The sequence below is a fragment of the Acanthaster planci genome, linkage group LG21, assembly GCF_054643075.1.
Source record: "Acanthaster planci isolate LZ-2023a linkage group LG21, COTS_SCS, whole genome shotgun sequence".
NCBI classification, from domain to species: Eukaryota; Metazoa; Echinodermata; class Asteroidea; order Valvatida; family Acanthasteridae; genus Acanthaster; species Acanthaster planci.
The window spans coordinates 8,536,361-8,550,291 of record NC_141797.1 but is presented as its reverse complement, the minus strand read 5'-3'; the positions used below and the strand labels follow the sequence as shown (position 1 = coordinate 8,550,291).

General features: G+C 45.2%; 2 protein-coding genes across 2 annotated transcripts; both read left to right on the top strand.

The window, feature by feature from the left end:
• Window positions 1-476: 476 nt before the first annotated feature.
• LOC110990373 (uncharacterized) lies at window positions 477-6,438 on the top strand. The gene is made up of 6 exons (XM_087131302.1): window positions 477-734; window positions 1,277-1,793; window positions 1,961-2,169; window positions 2,642-2,704; window positions 3,134-3,352; window positions 3,836-6,438. The coding sequence occupies exons 3-6, from the start codon at window positions 2,017-2,019 to the stop codon at window positions 4,058-4,060; spliced, it is 660 nt and encodes a 219-aa protein (XP_086987428.1). The 5' UTR covers window positions 477-734; window positions 1,277-1,793; window positions 1,961-2,016; the 3' UTR covers window positions 4,061-6,438.
• A 1,052-nt stretch (window positions 6,439-7,490) lies between these two features.
• LOC147795744 (uncharacterized) lies at window positions 7,491-13,236 on the top strand. Its single transcript, XM_087131021.1, has 4 exons — window positions 7,491-7,873; window positions 8,333-8,392; window positions 10,075-10,401; window positions 12,430-13,236. Exons 1-4 carry the CDS (start codon window positions 7,724-7,726, stop codon window positions 12,847-12,849), a joined length of 957 nt encoding a protein of 318 aa, XP_086987147.1. The 5' UTR covers window positions 7,491-7,723; the 3' UTR covers window positions 12,850-13,236.
• Window positions 13,237-13,931: the final 695 nt, after the last annotated feature.

Sequence of the window (13,931 nt, the reverse complement as noted above, 5' to 3'; positions counted from 1 at the left end):
TCATTAGCAAATGAATTTTGAGAACTGTGACAGTTCACAGTGCCACAGTTTGTCACCGAGTGTTTTACTTCATAAAAAAACAGAATTTGTTTTCCTTTTTATACAGATTCTGATCCTGTCTTTGTTTGGATTATTCATATCAAGAAATGACTCGGATGAAAGACCAATGGTAATCCGACTAGTTGTCTAGATTATTCCTCCACGGTGAGAGAAAAGCAAGCAGCACCTACAAAAACGATGGTCACAGTATACCACGGTGCTGCAAGCAGACTTGTAACTGGGTTGTAAAAATATAGACGGTGATAACGACTTGTGAGTGGCTCATCGTCTGTTGAATTAGTTCGATCACCAACCACTAGTCAATTGATTAGATCCTTGTTTGTGATTCAAGTTGGAAGACACAAACCAACACGTATCCACTAAATCATGCATAGTTAAGAGATAAGTATACAACATTCTGACATTTAACTTCCACTCCCAAAGAGTGGCTTTTCTGAGAGACTTTCCTTGCCTTTTCATCAGCCAGGGGTTTTTTCTTTGTCCTGGCCATCCTTGGGGTCTTAACGGCAGTCGCCTGCGAGACGCTCATCTGGCAACCGCAGCTGCTGTCGGCCAGCGGCCTATGGATTGCCACGATCGTAGTGTTGTTGTTCATGTGCGTCGTGTCAGCGGTAGCCGCTGCTCTGTTCTTCTGCCCCTGCGACTGGACGATTCAGCTGCGTGTTGTGAGGAAGGTAGACAAAAGTCAGTATTGTTCGAGCAAGGCCAGATTCAGTGTTGTGTAGGAGCTGGTCCCGAGAGCACCAGTGTTTTGTAGCACAAGGCTAAATTGTTCCACAGACGCCGGGCACCAGGGTTCCATAAGCCCGAGGCACCTGTGTTCCATGCGACCAACTCAGTCATGGGCCCCTATATAGGCACTATAGTAGCCTAAGCAACGCTGGGGTCTTATAATTTTTGTTAATTGGCACAGTGGTTTAATGATTTCCAAAATCGAAGATTTAAGGAAAGAGGCAGACTGTGATCTCTTCAAAAGCAATCAAGTTTCGGTAGGCCCTTCGCACAGTGAAACGGTGTATCATTCTCACGGTTATAGTTGAGGTGGAGATGGAACATTTTTATTTGAAAGACTTATTTCTTTCATCTGTAAAGACTCCAACCCAAGACAGCCACTTGAAACTTATGTAATACTTGGGCTTTTAATTTCTTTAACGAATTGAAAAAAAAAAGTGATTTGTGGTAGGACCTAACAGCACTCTGTCTGGTTTTATTGCAGCATCAAAATGGTGGACGAAATGCCAATGTCCCGTCAGTCAGCGGATCTCTTTCCCTTGTAACTGGTGCCCGAGACGGAGCCGAGGTAGTGGGTCCGGTGACTGCTCAGTCGCCAGCCACGGGCCTGCCAGTCATCCCCAGTCAGCCCAAGTGCATCTACAGCACCAGGATTGCCGACGAGGCGCCGACAGCGCCCCAGCAGCAGAGTTACTACCAACCGCTGATTTTCGACATTATCATTTTGATAATGATAATAATTTCGGGCGACTGAGCAACAAGAATAGGTCCGCCATCAGTTGAGGGGGAGCAGTTACGGTGTGATGTTTTGATAGCACAACAGTTGTACGAGAACATTTCATTTCCGGGATACGCACTACCTCTTGGCGCATGCATTTCAGCAAGGCCACCATCGTGGAAAGTTACCCTTAAGTTTTAATAGCGATTGTGGATTCAGCGTGATCGTTGTCAAAGCTGGGCCGTCTCAACACACACCCTTCCACTGTCAGAGTACCAAAAACGTAGGTAGTGAGCCTCAGAGGCCTCAAACTATGTGCATTCCAAATGCAATTCTTGTGCAGACTCCATTGCAACCCATTCAACCTGATTATCCTTTTCTTTTGGGTGCCATTTGGAGCGCATTTTGGCATGGTCATAGATATTTTGTGTTTCCCGTCTTAATCCTCAGCCGGGCTTTCCACTCTAGAAGGCTTCGACCTCGTGTGCGTCTGGTGCCACTCCGGAATGGAGTACAGGTCTGTGAAAACCCTGGTGCCGAGTCTGCTCCTGTTCCTTGGGGGCGTGACGTTGGTGTCACTGTACATTCCATGCACTCAAATAGGAGCCTGCCCAAACGTGCCGAGTATCTACGCCTCTCTAGCATGGACTGGTGCATTCGTAAGTCATGATAACTTAACGTTCTTTTGAGCAACACCGACAAAAAGCACGTGCGTAGCCAGCTGGAAACAAGACATAGTGGCAGTAGCACTCCTTCAAAGCAGACTGACAAAAGGCGACAGCAATGACCATGACGACGACAGCTCACAGCAGCGCATGATATCAACAACTTTCTCGACGACGACAGCAGCGACAGTAGCAGCAATGACACATTAAAAATAAACAGCCTCATTTACTCAAAATGATGGAATATGATTATCCTAAAACCATTTTCATTTCAAGGAAATCTAAAAATATTGAAATTATTAAAAAGGAACATATTCCGAACAAATAATGATGGCGTTCTGAAGTCGCGCTGCCAGAACGGGGGGGGGGTGAGTAGATGGTTTATGTCGTCGAGTGTTAGGCTGTAAAATTCCTGCAATTTTTCCACTGATCAAAATGGACATTTCTTCTTCATTTTGATGCCCAGATTCTGCTCATGTCTACGTTTGGACTCGCCATGTCTATAAACGGATGGGAAGGAAAACCATTGGTAACTAGACATTTGGTCTTTTTTCTTCTCCGAATTAAAAAAATAAACACAGGACCTAAAAACAATGTCATGATTCACCCCGGTGCTGTACCGGACGTTTGACCATTTGGGTTTGTGTTGGATTATTATCACATGTGAGTCGCGCATCGTCCATTGGCCGCGTTCGATCACCAACCACAATTCAGCACTGGTTGAATTTGCCTGGTATCCTGAGTTTAAGTTTGTGTGCTGAGCCCTAATTTCTGTCTTTCACCGGGAAACCAACTTAAAATTAGAGCCCCTTCTAACAGGTTGGGGGTCCCAAGCAACGTGTACCCATTGATATAGAGACACTCAGGTGTCGTTTGATATTAGAATTACATTATTTGGACGTTAATTTTTGTATTCCAACCTCCGACTGTGGCTTTTCTAACTTTGTCATTCCATCAGGCAGGGGTGACTTTCCTCATTCTGGCCATATTAGGAGTCATTTTGACACTCATCTGCGTGGTGTTCATCCCCATCTGGCAGCCACAATCATTGTTGGCCAGCGAGCTGGGGATCGGCATGATCTTGGTGTCGCTGTTCCTGTGTGTCGTGTCGGCCGTAGCCGCTGCTCTGTTCTTCTGCGATTGCAATTGCAAGGTCCAACTGCCAGTTGTCGTAAATGTAAGCAAAAGTAGGTTTTACTTCCACCCCTTTCAGTCATGTTGAATACCGGAATCCATTTCACAACGCTGGCAAGCGCTGGAGACTCGCATTTCTTGTGGATGCGACGCTTTTCAGGTATACCATATTCTCAAGATTTTCCAAACTCGACGATTAAAGAAGCATGCATCGATGCCGTTGTATTACCGTCAAATTCTCGTTGGCCCTTAGATATTTCGTAAGCCTAAGGCACAGTGCAGTGGTGTACAGGTATTGGGATGGATCGGTTAATGGAATATATTTTGAAACGGCTGTCCAAATGCGTCCGTCTTTCAAAAAATTTCCACCCCAATGAAAGGTCTTTACAGCGCTTGTACTTCAAATTAATTGAAAGAAATGGAGTAGTTGAAAGTGGGGGTGGCAGGTGATCGGAGGATGCTACTGGAGGTTTCAGTTTTGGTAACTCCTTGAGGTTTAAAAGTACTCTGTCTATTTTTATTGCAGCAGAAGGTCACCTATCGAGGTTCAGGTGGTCGAGATGCCAATGTCGCATCGGTCAGCGGAGCATTTCCCGTGGGTTCCCGTGCCGGGGTCGGGGTTTCGGCACCATCGACAGCTCAGTCGACAACCACAGGCCTGCCAGGGATCCCCAGTGGGCCGGAGCACATCTACAGCACCAGGATTGCCGACGAGGCACCGACAGCGCCCCAGCAGCAGAGTGACTACTAACCGCTGATTTTCGACAAGGGCGACGCCGGGGGTTCATCGACCTCATCATCAGCAGCGGCGGCAGCCGCACGTCAGGCCGGATCTCCTGGCGGCGTTACCGGACGGCCGAGAACATAAAATAGCCGAGCACATAAAATAGCCTCCACTAGGGAGAAGCATTGTTTTCAAAGCAGACGATTTTATCTTGGATTGCGTTTGTGGTTTTCCTTCTCAGTCTAACCCATCCGACCTCACTCTGCATCTCATCTCCTCTCAATCTTACTTTGTCGGACCATTCCCCAATTCTGTTTCCCTATAAACACCATTGCTGTTGCTTTTAGTGACATGCCTCTTTCAATCGTAGACTCCCAACCTGCCTTGTCTGCGCCTCGTCCTTAAGGCCAAGTGAAAATTATGATTTTCACCGTCTAGGTCATTTAAAACAAGGTTGGAGGGTGTTTCTGTTACTATTTTAAAAGTTATTCTGCGTCTTTGCAAATACATATTGACAAAAATCGAACGTAGAGGAAACATGATTAGTGACATTTCAGCTAAAATATCTTTTAAAAATCTGGTATAACGAACCGTCTAGAATACCATTTACCCTGTGGCACATTACTCACATTAACCCCAACAGTCCTCAGTCCTCCAACAGGTGAAGGATTAAGGACGGTTAGGGTTAAATAACTCCTTCATTTTACCGTATTTGATTTTTTGAAATTCTGTCCGACTCCTCAATGCAAAAGAAATACTCTGCCGAAACGAGCACTCAGGGTTATTTCTAAAACTGGGTTTCCGAACACTCTGGACCAACATTTGCAAATTTGAATTTACTACATTTCTATGACTTGTATTATTTCATTTAAGGCAAATTTTTGTGCAAATATATGAATCATGCATCACCTGTTTGTTTCAACTCCTGTTTTGCACCAACTTCCAATATTCATTCATATAAGACACGCTGTATAACTGCTGATTTACTGTTAGCTTTTGTAGAACCAAAAACAAATACGACGCGGCATTTCAAATTGGAATAATCAGGGTGATTCTATAAAAAAATCATCACCCGCTCTCCATAGTTTTACTAGTAAACTAAAGCCCCATTTCCGTACTGCATGCTAAAACGCTGAAGGGGTAATAACGATTATTTCCCATGGCTTCATGTATGTCTCTAGTCTGTCTGTCTGGCTGACGGGTCTGTCTCTCGGGGGACTGGGCTGTCTGTCCGTTGGGCTGTCGCCATAGGCTGGAGAACAAAAGCTGTAGCATCACTCTGGACCTAGATGTTGCCATTCGTTTTAAACGGTTGTTCTGATACATTTTATACACGTTATGTTATTGTAATTAAATCATTTGCGACCGCAAAGTATGCATTTCGTAGCCTGTCGGGCACCAGCGAACTGAATAACCAAAGGAGTCTCTAGCGCTAGGAAAAATGGCGCCCTTTCCAGGTTCCGCTTGGGGCGGATACAATTATTTATCAAGTTTGTTGCAACGGTAGCGCTGGGTACCTGCGACACCAGCCATTATTATTATTATTATTCTCTCTTTCCATTAATAACACCGAGGATTCCTTAAAAGTGCCGTGAAGGTGCCCCCGAGCCGAACCAAGAAAGGGCACACTTTCCTTTGAACAGAGGCGCTTTCGGAACTGCCCTTCGTCCATGGTTTACGAACCACTTTAAAATACATACGTTGCGGTCGCGTCGCTACCCACAAAATGAATACTCCCGATCAACCTAGCTCTGTGCAACCGATGAGGGTGTGCCTCTGCTCAAGGTGCCTTGAGCAGGCGCATGGGCACTGTAGCTCGGAAACCTGAAGAAACCTGTAAGGAAATTACAGGTTCAGTACATGATAGGAGGAAAACCCAAGAAGGTTGTGGGCCGAATCCAACAACATCAGGCAGGGACTGAAAACCCAAATCCACAGGTGGATCGAACCAGTCCGACACAAATGAGCCTGTAGTTTCCGGCTAGGAGGAAAAAACCTCCGCAGCCCGTTGGAAAAGAAAACTCTTTCCTAAATAAAAAAACAAAACACCAGCATCAAACCAAATCGGATCGGAATAGGCTACATGGTTTCCAGTTACTGTTTGACTGCTGCCACAATCGACGGCTGGGTAATTACTCCAGTTTAAAAGACCTGACTTACTGTCCAATTAGACATTGTTGAGGTGCGTGCTGTTCGATTGGAAGTTTAAGGTACTTTAAACCCAATGCATTCTTGTTTTTGTCTCAATCTATCCGAAAGTTTGGTATGTAATATGTCGTAAAGTTGAGGTAATTGTTGTAAGCACATTGACTTTACTGGTCTTTTGTTTTCCCATAAGAACTCTGTCCTGTAGGTAGCAGCTTCCTATTATGCTCAGTGGCAAAATAAATACATGTTTAATCATAGGATTGAGAGCTTGTACCTATCTGCCCCGAGCTGGACCAAGAGAGGGCACAGTTTTCCGAGCAACTAAGGCTCCTTTGGCCGGGTTGAAGGGCACTTCGCTGGTCCACAACCGATTATGAAATACACGAGTCAGGGTCGCGTCGCTACAAGTGAAATGAACACTTCCCACCAACATGGCTCTTTTCAATCAAGGTGGAGAGCCCCAATGATCTCACATTAGAGCAAGTTCGATCAAGGACCATAGTTAACCATAGTTTGACTATCTCTGATCAAACGCACGTGAGTCGAAGATGGTTGGACTAGTCTAGTCAACTATTCGCGACCAGCCTACCGAGGTCGTCGTCATCGTGGTTACCATAAGCCATTTTCACAGTGCAGAGAGGACCAGTTGAAAGAAAATGTCACGTGCAAATGACCATTTTCACTGTAATGTTTGCTATTCTGCCCTTCCTGCAGCCATCTTTTCTCCCCTTCGGCCTAACGACCTGACAACGGTTGACTGGGGTCGTTCGCACTTCAACTTCACTACTCATGCGCTAGGTACGTCACGAATCAACCACTAGTTTAACTAGCGGTCCTTGATCGATGTTGCTCAGCAGTTTTGCTTGGATTGGTTTTTCATCCCACGGAGGCCCCCTAGGGCGGTTCTTGTCAGGCGGTATAGGAAATTAATCGTGTCGCTCCTCCAATTTTACAACTGAATTGGTCTCTTGCTGCCTTCACGGCGGACGACATTCTGTACAATTATTTTTAGGGTAAAAATCTCTCTAATAAAGCGATTTAAGAGTCTGCGATGCATGGGACTGCGTGCCCAAGGCTTGGCTCGAAAACAGTCGACGAGACCGATCAATCCATCCATCATTTGCAGCGACGCAGGTCGAATTTTGTCGAAGTATAACTCTCGCTTTTTGTCTATAAACCGTATAGCCCCCGCACCGGTGAACTGTGTGTAATAATAAAATTTCCCCAACCTTTCCCGAGTTTCCTCTAAAGAGAACATTCCTGTTCAGATCCCCATGTTTACAGATTTGCATCACAAACGCACGATGAATGAACGACTGCATGAAAAAATTGCATGTGACGCACCTCAGAGGAAACTGCACAATAGCTTATACTTATATGACTTATTTGGGGTAAATCGGCAGTCCTATGGGCGCGTGATATGTAAACACAGGCAGGGCACTCTTAGCCGCGGTCAGAAGTTAAGGTTTTCCCATTACCCGACACATCGGTGAAAGCGATCGAGCCATCATCTCACCGCCTGTCCCGTCATCCGCGGTCGTCATGCCGTACGCGCGACGAGCAGCTCTCGGGGGAAGCATGTTCTTACTGCTCGGGGGAGTTGCACTGATCGCCCTGTATGTGACGTGTAACAGCCTCAACTGCTTGGCGGTGTCGGTGACTTACTGGGCTCCGGTATGGACGGGGTGTGTGGTGAGTATTCCACTCTCCCATAAAAAGAAAATAACAATTTTGCAACATAATACTCCTTCCTGATGTTAACGGGTATCTTCATTGTAGGTAATGTCTTTTTGAGAAGAATGATTGCACAGACAGGTGTATGTTTGACTTTAAGTTAATTTCTGCAAATCCCTTGCCAGTGGCATTGACCGATTTGAGCTGTAGGCCCTATACAATTAACAGTGCGCACTATCAGCAATTCGTATCTACGCATGATCGTGTCAGCCCCCGGGCCTCCCTGTCAAATCAGCTCGCCCTCGGTTCAGACGATCGAAAGCGCCATCTCAACTGAACAACAACACTGGCAACGACCAAATCAACCCCACCTTATCAGCAACCACTCCTATCCGACTCGTGTCCTCGATATTCGGGTTTACACGGCTCTAAACATTGGGTTGAAATGCTGCCTGTGTGCATTTATCTCATATACAGATCGTAGTTGCCGCGTTGACAGGCATTCTCATGTCATGTATGCACCAGGAAAAGGCATGCGTAAGTATGAAAAATTTGTGTTAGAATTGAGCAGTGCTCTGATTAGTTAGTATCAAGGATCTGTTAAAATACGAGAGTACTGTTGAATGAATATTGAAATGACATTTCCTTTTGTTGAATCAGCCACTATCCATTAATAATGACCAATAAAGTCCCACAACTTTTCTGAAAATCTCACTGGAAAGTGTTAGTCGATCCATGGTGTGTTTTACTCCTCCATGGCTGATCAATTGAGGGTGCTGACCTTGCGAGTGCATTGAGATAAACGAAATCTGTAACATATTCTGTTTTAGAGCTAGTGTTAAGTATACACCGTGCGGTAAGGTATACACTGTGGGTTTAGAATGCAGTCTTAGTGTTACCGTTTGGTCACAATTCACGACGAGGATTTCAAACCCAATTTTCTTTATTTTGACTTTTAAACTGTCTGATGGTTTGGGCCCAGACTGCATGTTTGGACTTAGTGTTTGAATTGGTTTGATGCGTAAAGGGTCCTGAAGGTTTTGAACTCTACCATTTTTTTCTTTCCAGACTCCAAATGATTCATTTCAAAGTGGTTGTTTACCACTCCGAAATCGATTAAAGTTCCTGTCCATGTTCTCAGTCGGCCTGATCATAATCAAAGCACCAGGCACACAAAAGTGCATGCATAACTCCAGGAAGGCATTTTCACTGTCGGTGGAAATCACTTTACATGGCCTTTTAACCCTTACCTTCAACAGCAAGCATTTAACAATAGGCCATTTCTACCTATGAATTCATCGATTTTTTTTGAAGCGTAGTACGACTTCCTAGTTACATGGAAGCCCGCACCCATGTTTTTGCATCGGTGTTTATGCTGGGACTGAGAAATCTTGATAAAAAATAACGCTAGTTCATTAAATCCAGATTTTAATGAAAAAGGACAGTTATTTGAAATGAGAACAACAGAAACCAAATACAAAGTCAAAAAACGTTAAACCACCCAGCCAGCATTCGAAAATGTCAGCGATGAGATTTGGTTGAAAACTACGAGTGGTAAGAATCAAAAAAACTGGTGGAGTTTTGTTAGGAGTAGATCTTTTTCGCGTGATAGAAACTGTTTTTGCTCTCATTCCCTGGATCTGTTGTGTCAGTCACAGAGGCAACAGATTTTTTTTTTAAATTAAGGCATTAATTCCGAGCCCCCCTTTTCAATATTTTTACTCATTCTTGCAATGGTAGTACAATGGTAGTTTACAGTGGTAGTTTAGTCTACACAGTGGTACTTTTTTGCACGTTTCATCACTGTGTGGAATTATGCATGATAGTCGGAAGATACTTTAGTTTACCATTCAAAGTCACTACGTTTGCTTTCCTTTCTACCCTCAACTTTCCAAAATGAAGAGTTATAACTTGCTTTGAGAAACAATATGGCAGACTCATGAGTAAAGTCTACGAGAAGGGGGGATAGTCCCCAAATGGGGAAGGCAACTTTCCAATTTCAGGCAAAAGACAAGGCTGAGCCAGTTTGGTGTTCCAACAGCGCATGCCCCAAATGAAGCGCGTCAAAGGTCGTTCTGGAATTCGCATAAGCGCGCGCATTTTGTCCGACATCAGCGTAGCCCGACACCGACTCGTTCTCGATTAATTTATCTTTTTGGATCCCTAGATTAACCCATTCTAAACCCTTTGTCTTCTCCATTTATATCCATTTTGACCAGGGAACGCTCTTCTTCCTTCTCAGCGTGCTTGGCGTGCTAGCCACGGTAGCCTGCACCCTCTTCACTGTCTTGGCAGCCTTTGCCGAGTACGGTTTCGAGCTGCTGGGCATCCGCATAGATTCCTTGTTGGGAATCCCCCTCCCTACCCGGGTCCCGATCTCCACGTCAACCACGCCCACTGTTGGGGCCGATTCCACCCTAGCGCTTATCATTTGGTGTGCCATGGCGGGAGTGTCCTTCATCTCGTTCATCACTTCCTGTGTGACGTCATGTCAGGCTTGCTGTTGCTGTCAGGAGCGGGTTATCGTCCAAAGGCCATGGCCCGTGGTATGTCTGTACAGTATGTTATTTGGTTTGATGGAGCACTCAAAAGATAACGTTCGCACTGATCCGACCAACGAGGTTTAGTCCTGCTATTTACACGTCAGTGTAAATGAGCCCCAAGCTGGACCAATTGAGGGCGCAATTTTCCTAGTAACAGAGGCTCCTTTGGTCGGAACTACACTGGTTCACGAACGACTTGAAAATGCACGCATTACGGTCGCGGCCCAAGCACCAAAACGAACACTCCAAACCAACATTGGGGTATTTCTGCTCAGGCGTATTAGTGCAATGATGCTCATGAAGTTTCGTAATTTTAATCCTTGTATAGCATATCCTCTTCAAAAGCAGACGTTGTATTTAAGTCTTTGCTCATCAGACATTGTCTTTTGTAGCTATTAAAAGAGAAAAAACTTTTGACTTGTCTGCCCCGTGTCATCTAAAAGCTCGTCTCATCTTGTTTTATCTTGTCTCTCGCCCTGTGTTGTCTCCCTTCGTTTTTGCCGATCTTGTCTGGTCTCATCTTGCTTGTCTCATAATTTTTTCGTCTTGTCTTACCTTGTCCTGCCTTACAATACACGTCGGCCAGGACAAAAAAAATCTTAAATCGTCGTGTCTTGTCTCAAGTCCTGTCTTGTCTCGACTCGTTTTGTCGCGTCCTGTTTTGTTTCACCTTGTATTGTCTTGTCTCGCCTCGTTTTGTCGCGTCCTGTTTTGTTTCACCTTGTATTGTCTTGTCTCGCCTCGTTTTGTCGCGTCCTGTTTTGTTTCACCTTGTATTGTCTTGTCTCGCCTCGTTTTGTCGCGTCCTGTTTTGTTTCACCTTGTATTGTCTTGTCTCGCCTCGTTTTGTCGCGTCCTGTTTTGTTTCACCTTGTATTGTCATGTCTTGTCTCGCCTCGTTTTGTCGCGTCCTGTTTTGTTTCACCTTGTATTGTCTTGTCTCACCTCGTTTTGTCGCGTCCTGTTTTGTTTCACCTTGTATTGTCATGTGTTGTCTCGCCTCGTTTTGTCGCGTCCTGTTTTGTTTCACCTTGTATTGTCATGTGTTGCCTCGCCTCGTTTTGTCGCGTCCTGTTTTGTTTCACCTTGTATTGTCTTGTCTCGCCTCGTTTTGTCGCGTCTCGTTTTGTTTCACCTTGTATTGTCATGCGTTGTCTCGCCTCGTTTTGTCGCGTCCTGTTTTGTTTCACCTTGTATTGTCTTGTCTCGCCTCGTTTTGTCGCGTCCTGTTTTGTTTCACCTTGTATTGTCTTGTCTCGCCTCGTTTTGTCGCGTCCTGTTTTGTTTCACCTTGTATTGTCTTGTCTCGCCTCGTTTTGTCGCGTCCTGTTTTGTTTCACCTTGTATTGTCATGCGTTGTCTCGCCTCGTTTTGTCGCGTCCTGTTTTGTTTCACCTTGTATTGTCTTGTCTCGCCTCGTTTTGTCACGTCTTGTTTTGTTTCACCTTGTATTGTCATGTGCTGTCTCGCCTCGTTTTATCGCGTCCTGTTTTGTTTCACCTTGTATTGTCATGTGTTGTCTCGCCTCGTTTTGTTGCGTCCTGTTTTGTTTCACCTTGTATTGTCTTGTCTCGCCTCGTTTTGTCGCGTCCTGTTTTGTTTCACCTTGTATTGTCATGTGTTGTCTCGCCTCGTTTTGTCGCGTCCTGTTTTGTTTCACCTTGTACTGTCTTGTCTCGCCTCGTTTTGTCGCGTCCTGTTTTGTTTCACCTTGTATTGCCCTGTCTTGTCTTTCGTCTTGTCTTGCCTTGCTGTATCTTGGCTTCCGTACTGTTTTGTCTCGACTCATTTTTGTCTCTTCTTTTCTGGTCTCATCTTGTCCCATCTTGTCTTGTCTTAATGTGAATTGTCTCTCGTCGCGTCTTTTTTGTCACATTTTGTCGTGTTTCGTCTTGTCTGGTCTCATCTTGTCTTGTCTTGTCTCGTTTCCTCTTTTGTTTTTCTTGTCTCGTCTCATGTAAGCGTCGCTTCCACACAACTTAATCGCCTTTCCATTTAGCTCGTTGATTCCTTTATCCATTTTCCCGGTAGCAGGTGCCTCGGTCTCGGACGGGCCATGACCGGCCAAGAAGCACCAAAATCATTGTCAATGCCAGTGGCGTGCAGGGCGGAAACCAGCATATCCAACAGACGTCCGAAACGAATCGTTACCAAAGTAACCCGCAAGGGAACCCCGCCAACAGCCCGGCCTTTCAACCAGATCCGCAGAGGTCGTCGTTTGGACCGCTCCCTCTACCGACCGAGCCTCCAAGTTACGAGCTCCCGCGCCGCCCGTCGGAGCCCCAGCGCCGTCCTTCGGAGCCGAGCCCTGTGTACGCTTACCGCAACCCAGTTACAGACGGCAGCTACCTCCCACCACGCCCACTGCATGACTACTTGGAGATGAATGACATGGGACACGACAACTTAGCCGACTACAGCCACCGGTTTTACGACTCTCCCCAGGTGTAGTCGAGTCTCCTTGGGGTCCTCCATGAAGCACATTTACGGAAACATTAACAAACTTGTTGACTTCACTGGTGGTTGTGTGCGGGTGGAGGTCAGGCTCAGGTTCGGGGTAATAACTACACAGAGAAGTAATTTGTTTTCAACAAACCCTCATTGCTTCTGTAAGGCAACATATTATTAGGTATAAGACTTGCAGTATAGCTTATTTTCGAAATGTCTTGTAAGATAACTGTTTTCAGTATGGCTCTTTTGTAAACCCGGTTACGCTTATGCATTTCAATTTTTTTTACGAGCTCAAGGTCAAGAAAGGACATATGCCTATGTACCGAGTAGAAATGTACAGTATGGGTAGTAAATGGCAACACACACAATAATAGTTTAATTATACCCTATACTTTTCCTTACCAAGTTTTTGAGACTTTTGTGGGTGCATCGAATTTCCATTTTTCTTTTCAATGTGCAATCTGACTGGTTGACTATTTTTGTCTAATTGTGGGAATTAAACGACTGATTGTCTCAAACATTGGCGCAACATGGAATGAATACGGGCGATTCCCAATAGTGCGCCTCCAAGAGTTTACAACGCGTTGACCAATCACAGTGTGCGAAATCTGTGGACCCTTTCCAAACACGCATTGGGTCAACGTTTCGCGCACTGTAATTGGTCAACGCTTTGCAAACTCTTGGAGGCGCACTATTGTGAAACGCCCTATTCTCCTCAGGCATGAGCAGCCACATCCCCGCAGAAATTTCCGAGATATGTCAAATTGCACACAACTGCAGAGAAAGCAATGGCACGATACGGCTTAAAAACCATTTATTGTATCAAGGTCCTCGTGAAACTTGTTTCCATCCATCAGAATCTTAAACGGAATGTAGTCATCATTTTATAGTACCGTGCAGTCCTTTAATTGTCAATATAAAGGATCTGCTTTCACTGACTTCGAGTTAATCGCTTAATACATCGCGACAATACGCATAAAAAAGTACATGTATGTACAAACATACTGGTCCATCACAAGAGGCGGAGAAGCCATTCTTGCAGGGCCATCGGCCTCACGCTTCTGCCTCAATTTGAGCGCAGG

Coding starts and splice junctions, on each gene's coding strand:
- LOC110990373 (XM_087131302.1), top strand. CDS start 2,017: ATGGAGTACAGGTCTGTGAAAACCCTGGTGCCGAGTCTGCTCCTGTTC. Junction 2,705..3,133: donor GATGGGAAGGAAAACCATTG/GTAACTAGACAT, acceptor TCATTCCATCAG/GCAGGGGTGACTTTCCTCAT. Junction 3,353..3,835: donor AACTGCCAGTTGTCGTAAAT/GTAAGCAAAAGT, acceptor TTTTTATTGCAG/CAGAAGGTCACCTATCGAGG.
- LOC147795744 (XM_087131021.1), top strand. CDS start 7,724: ATGCCGTACGCGCGACGAGCAGCTCTCGGGGGAAGCATGTTCTTACTG. Junction 7,874..8,332: donor CGGTATGGACGGGGTGTGTG/GTGAGTATTCCA, acceptor TCTCATATACAG/ATCGTAGTTGCCGCGTTGAC. Junction 10,402..12,429: donor TCCAAAGGCCATGGCCCGTG/GTATGTCTGTAC, acceptor TTTTCCCGGTAG/CAGGTGCCTCGGTCTCGGAC.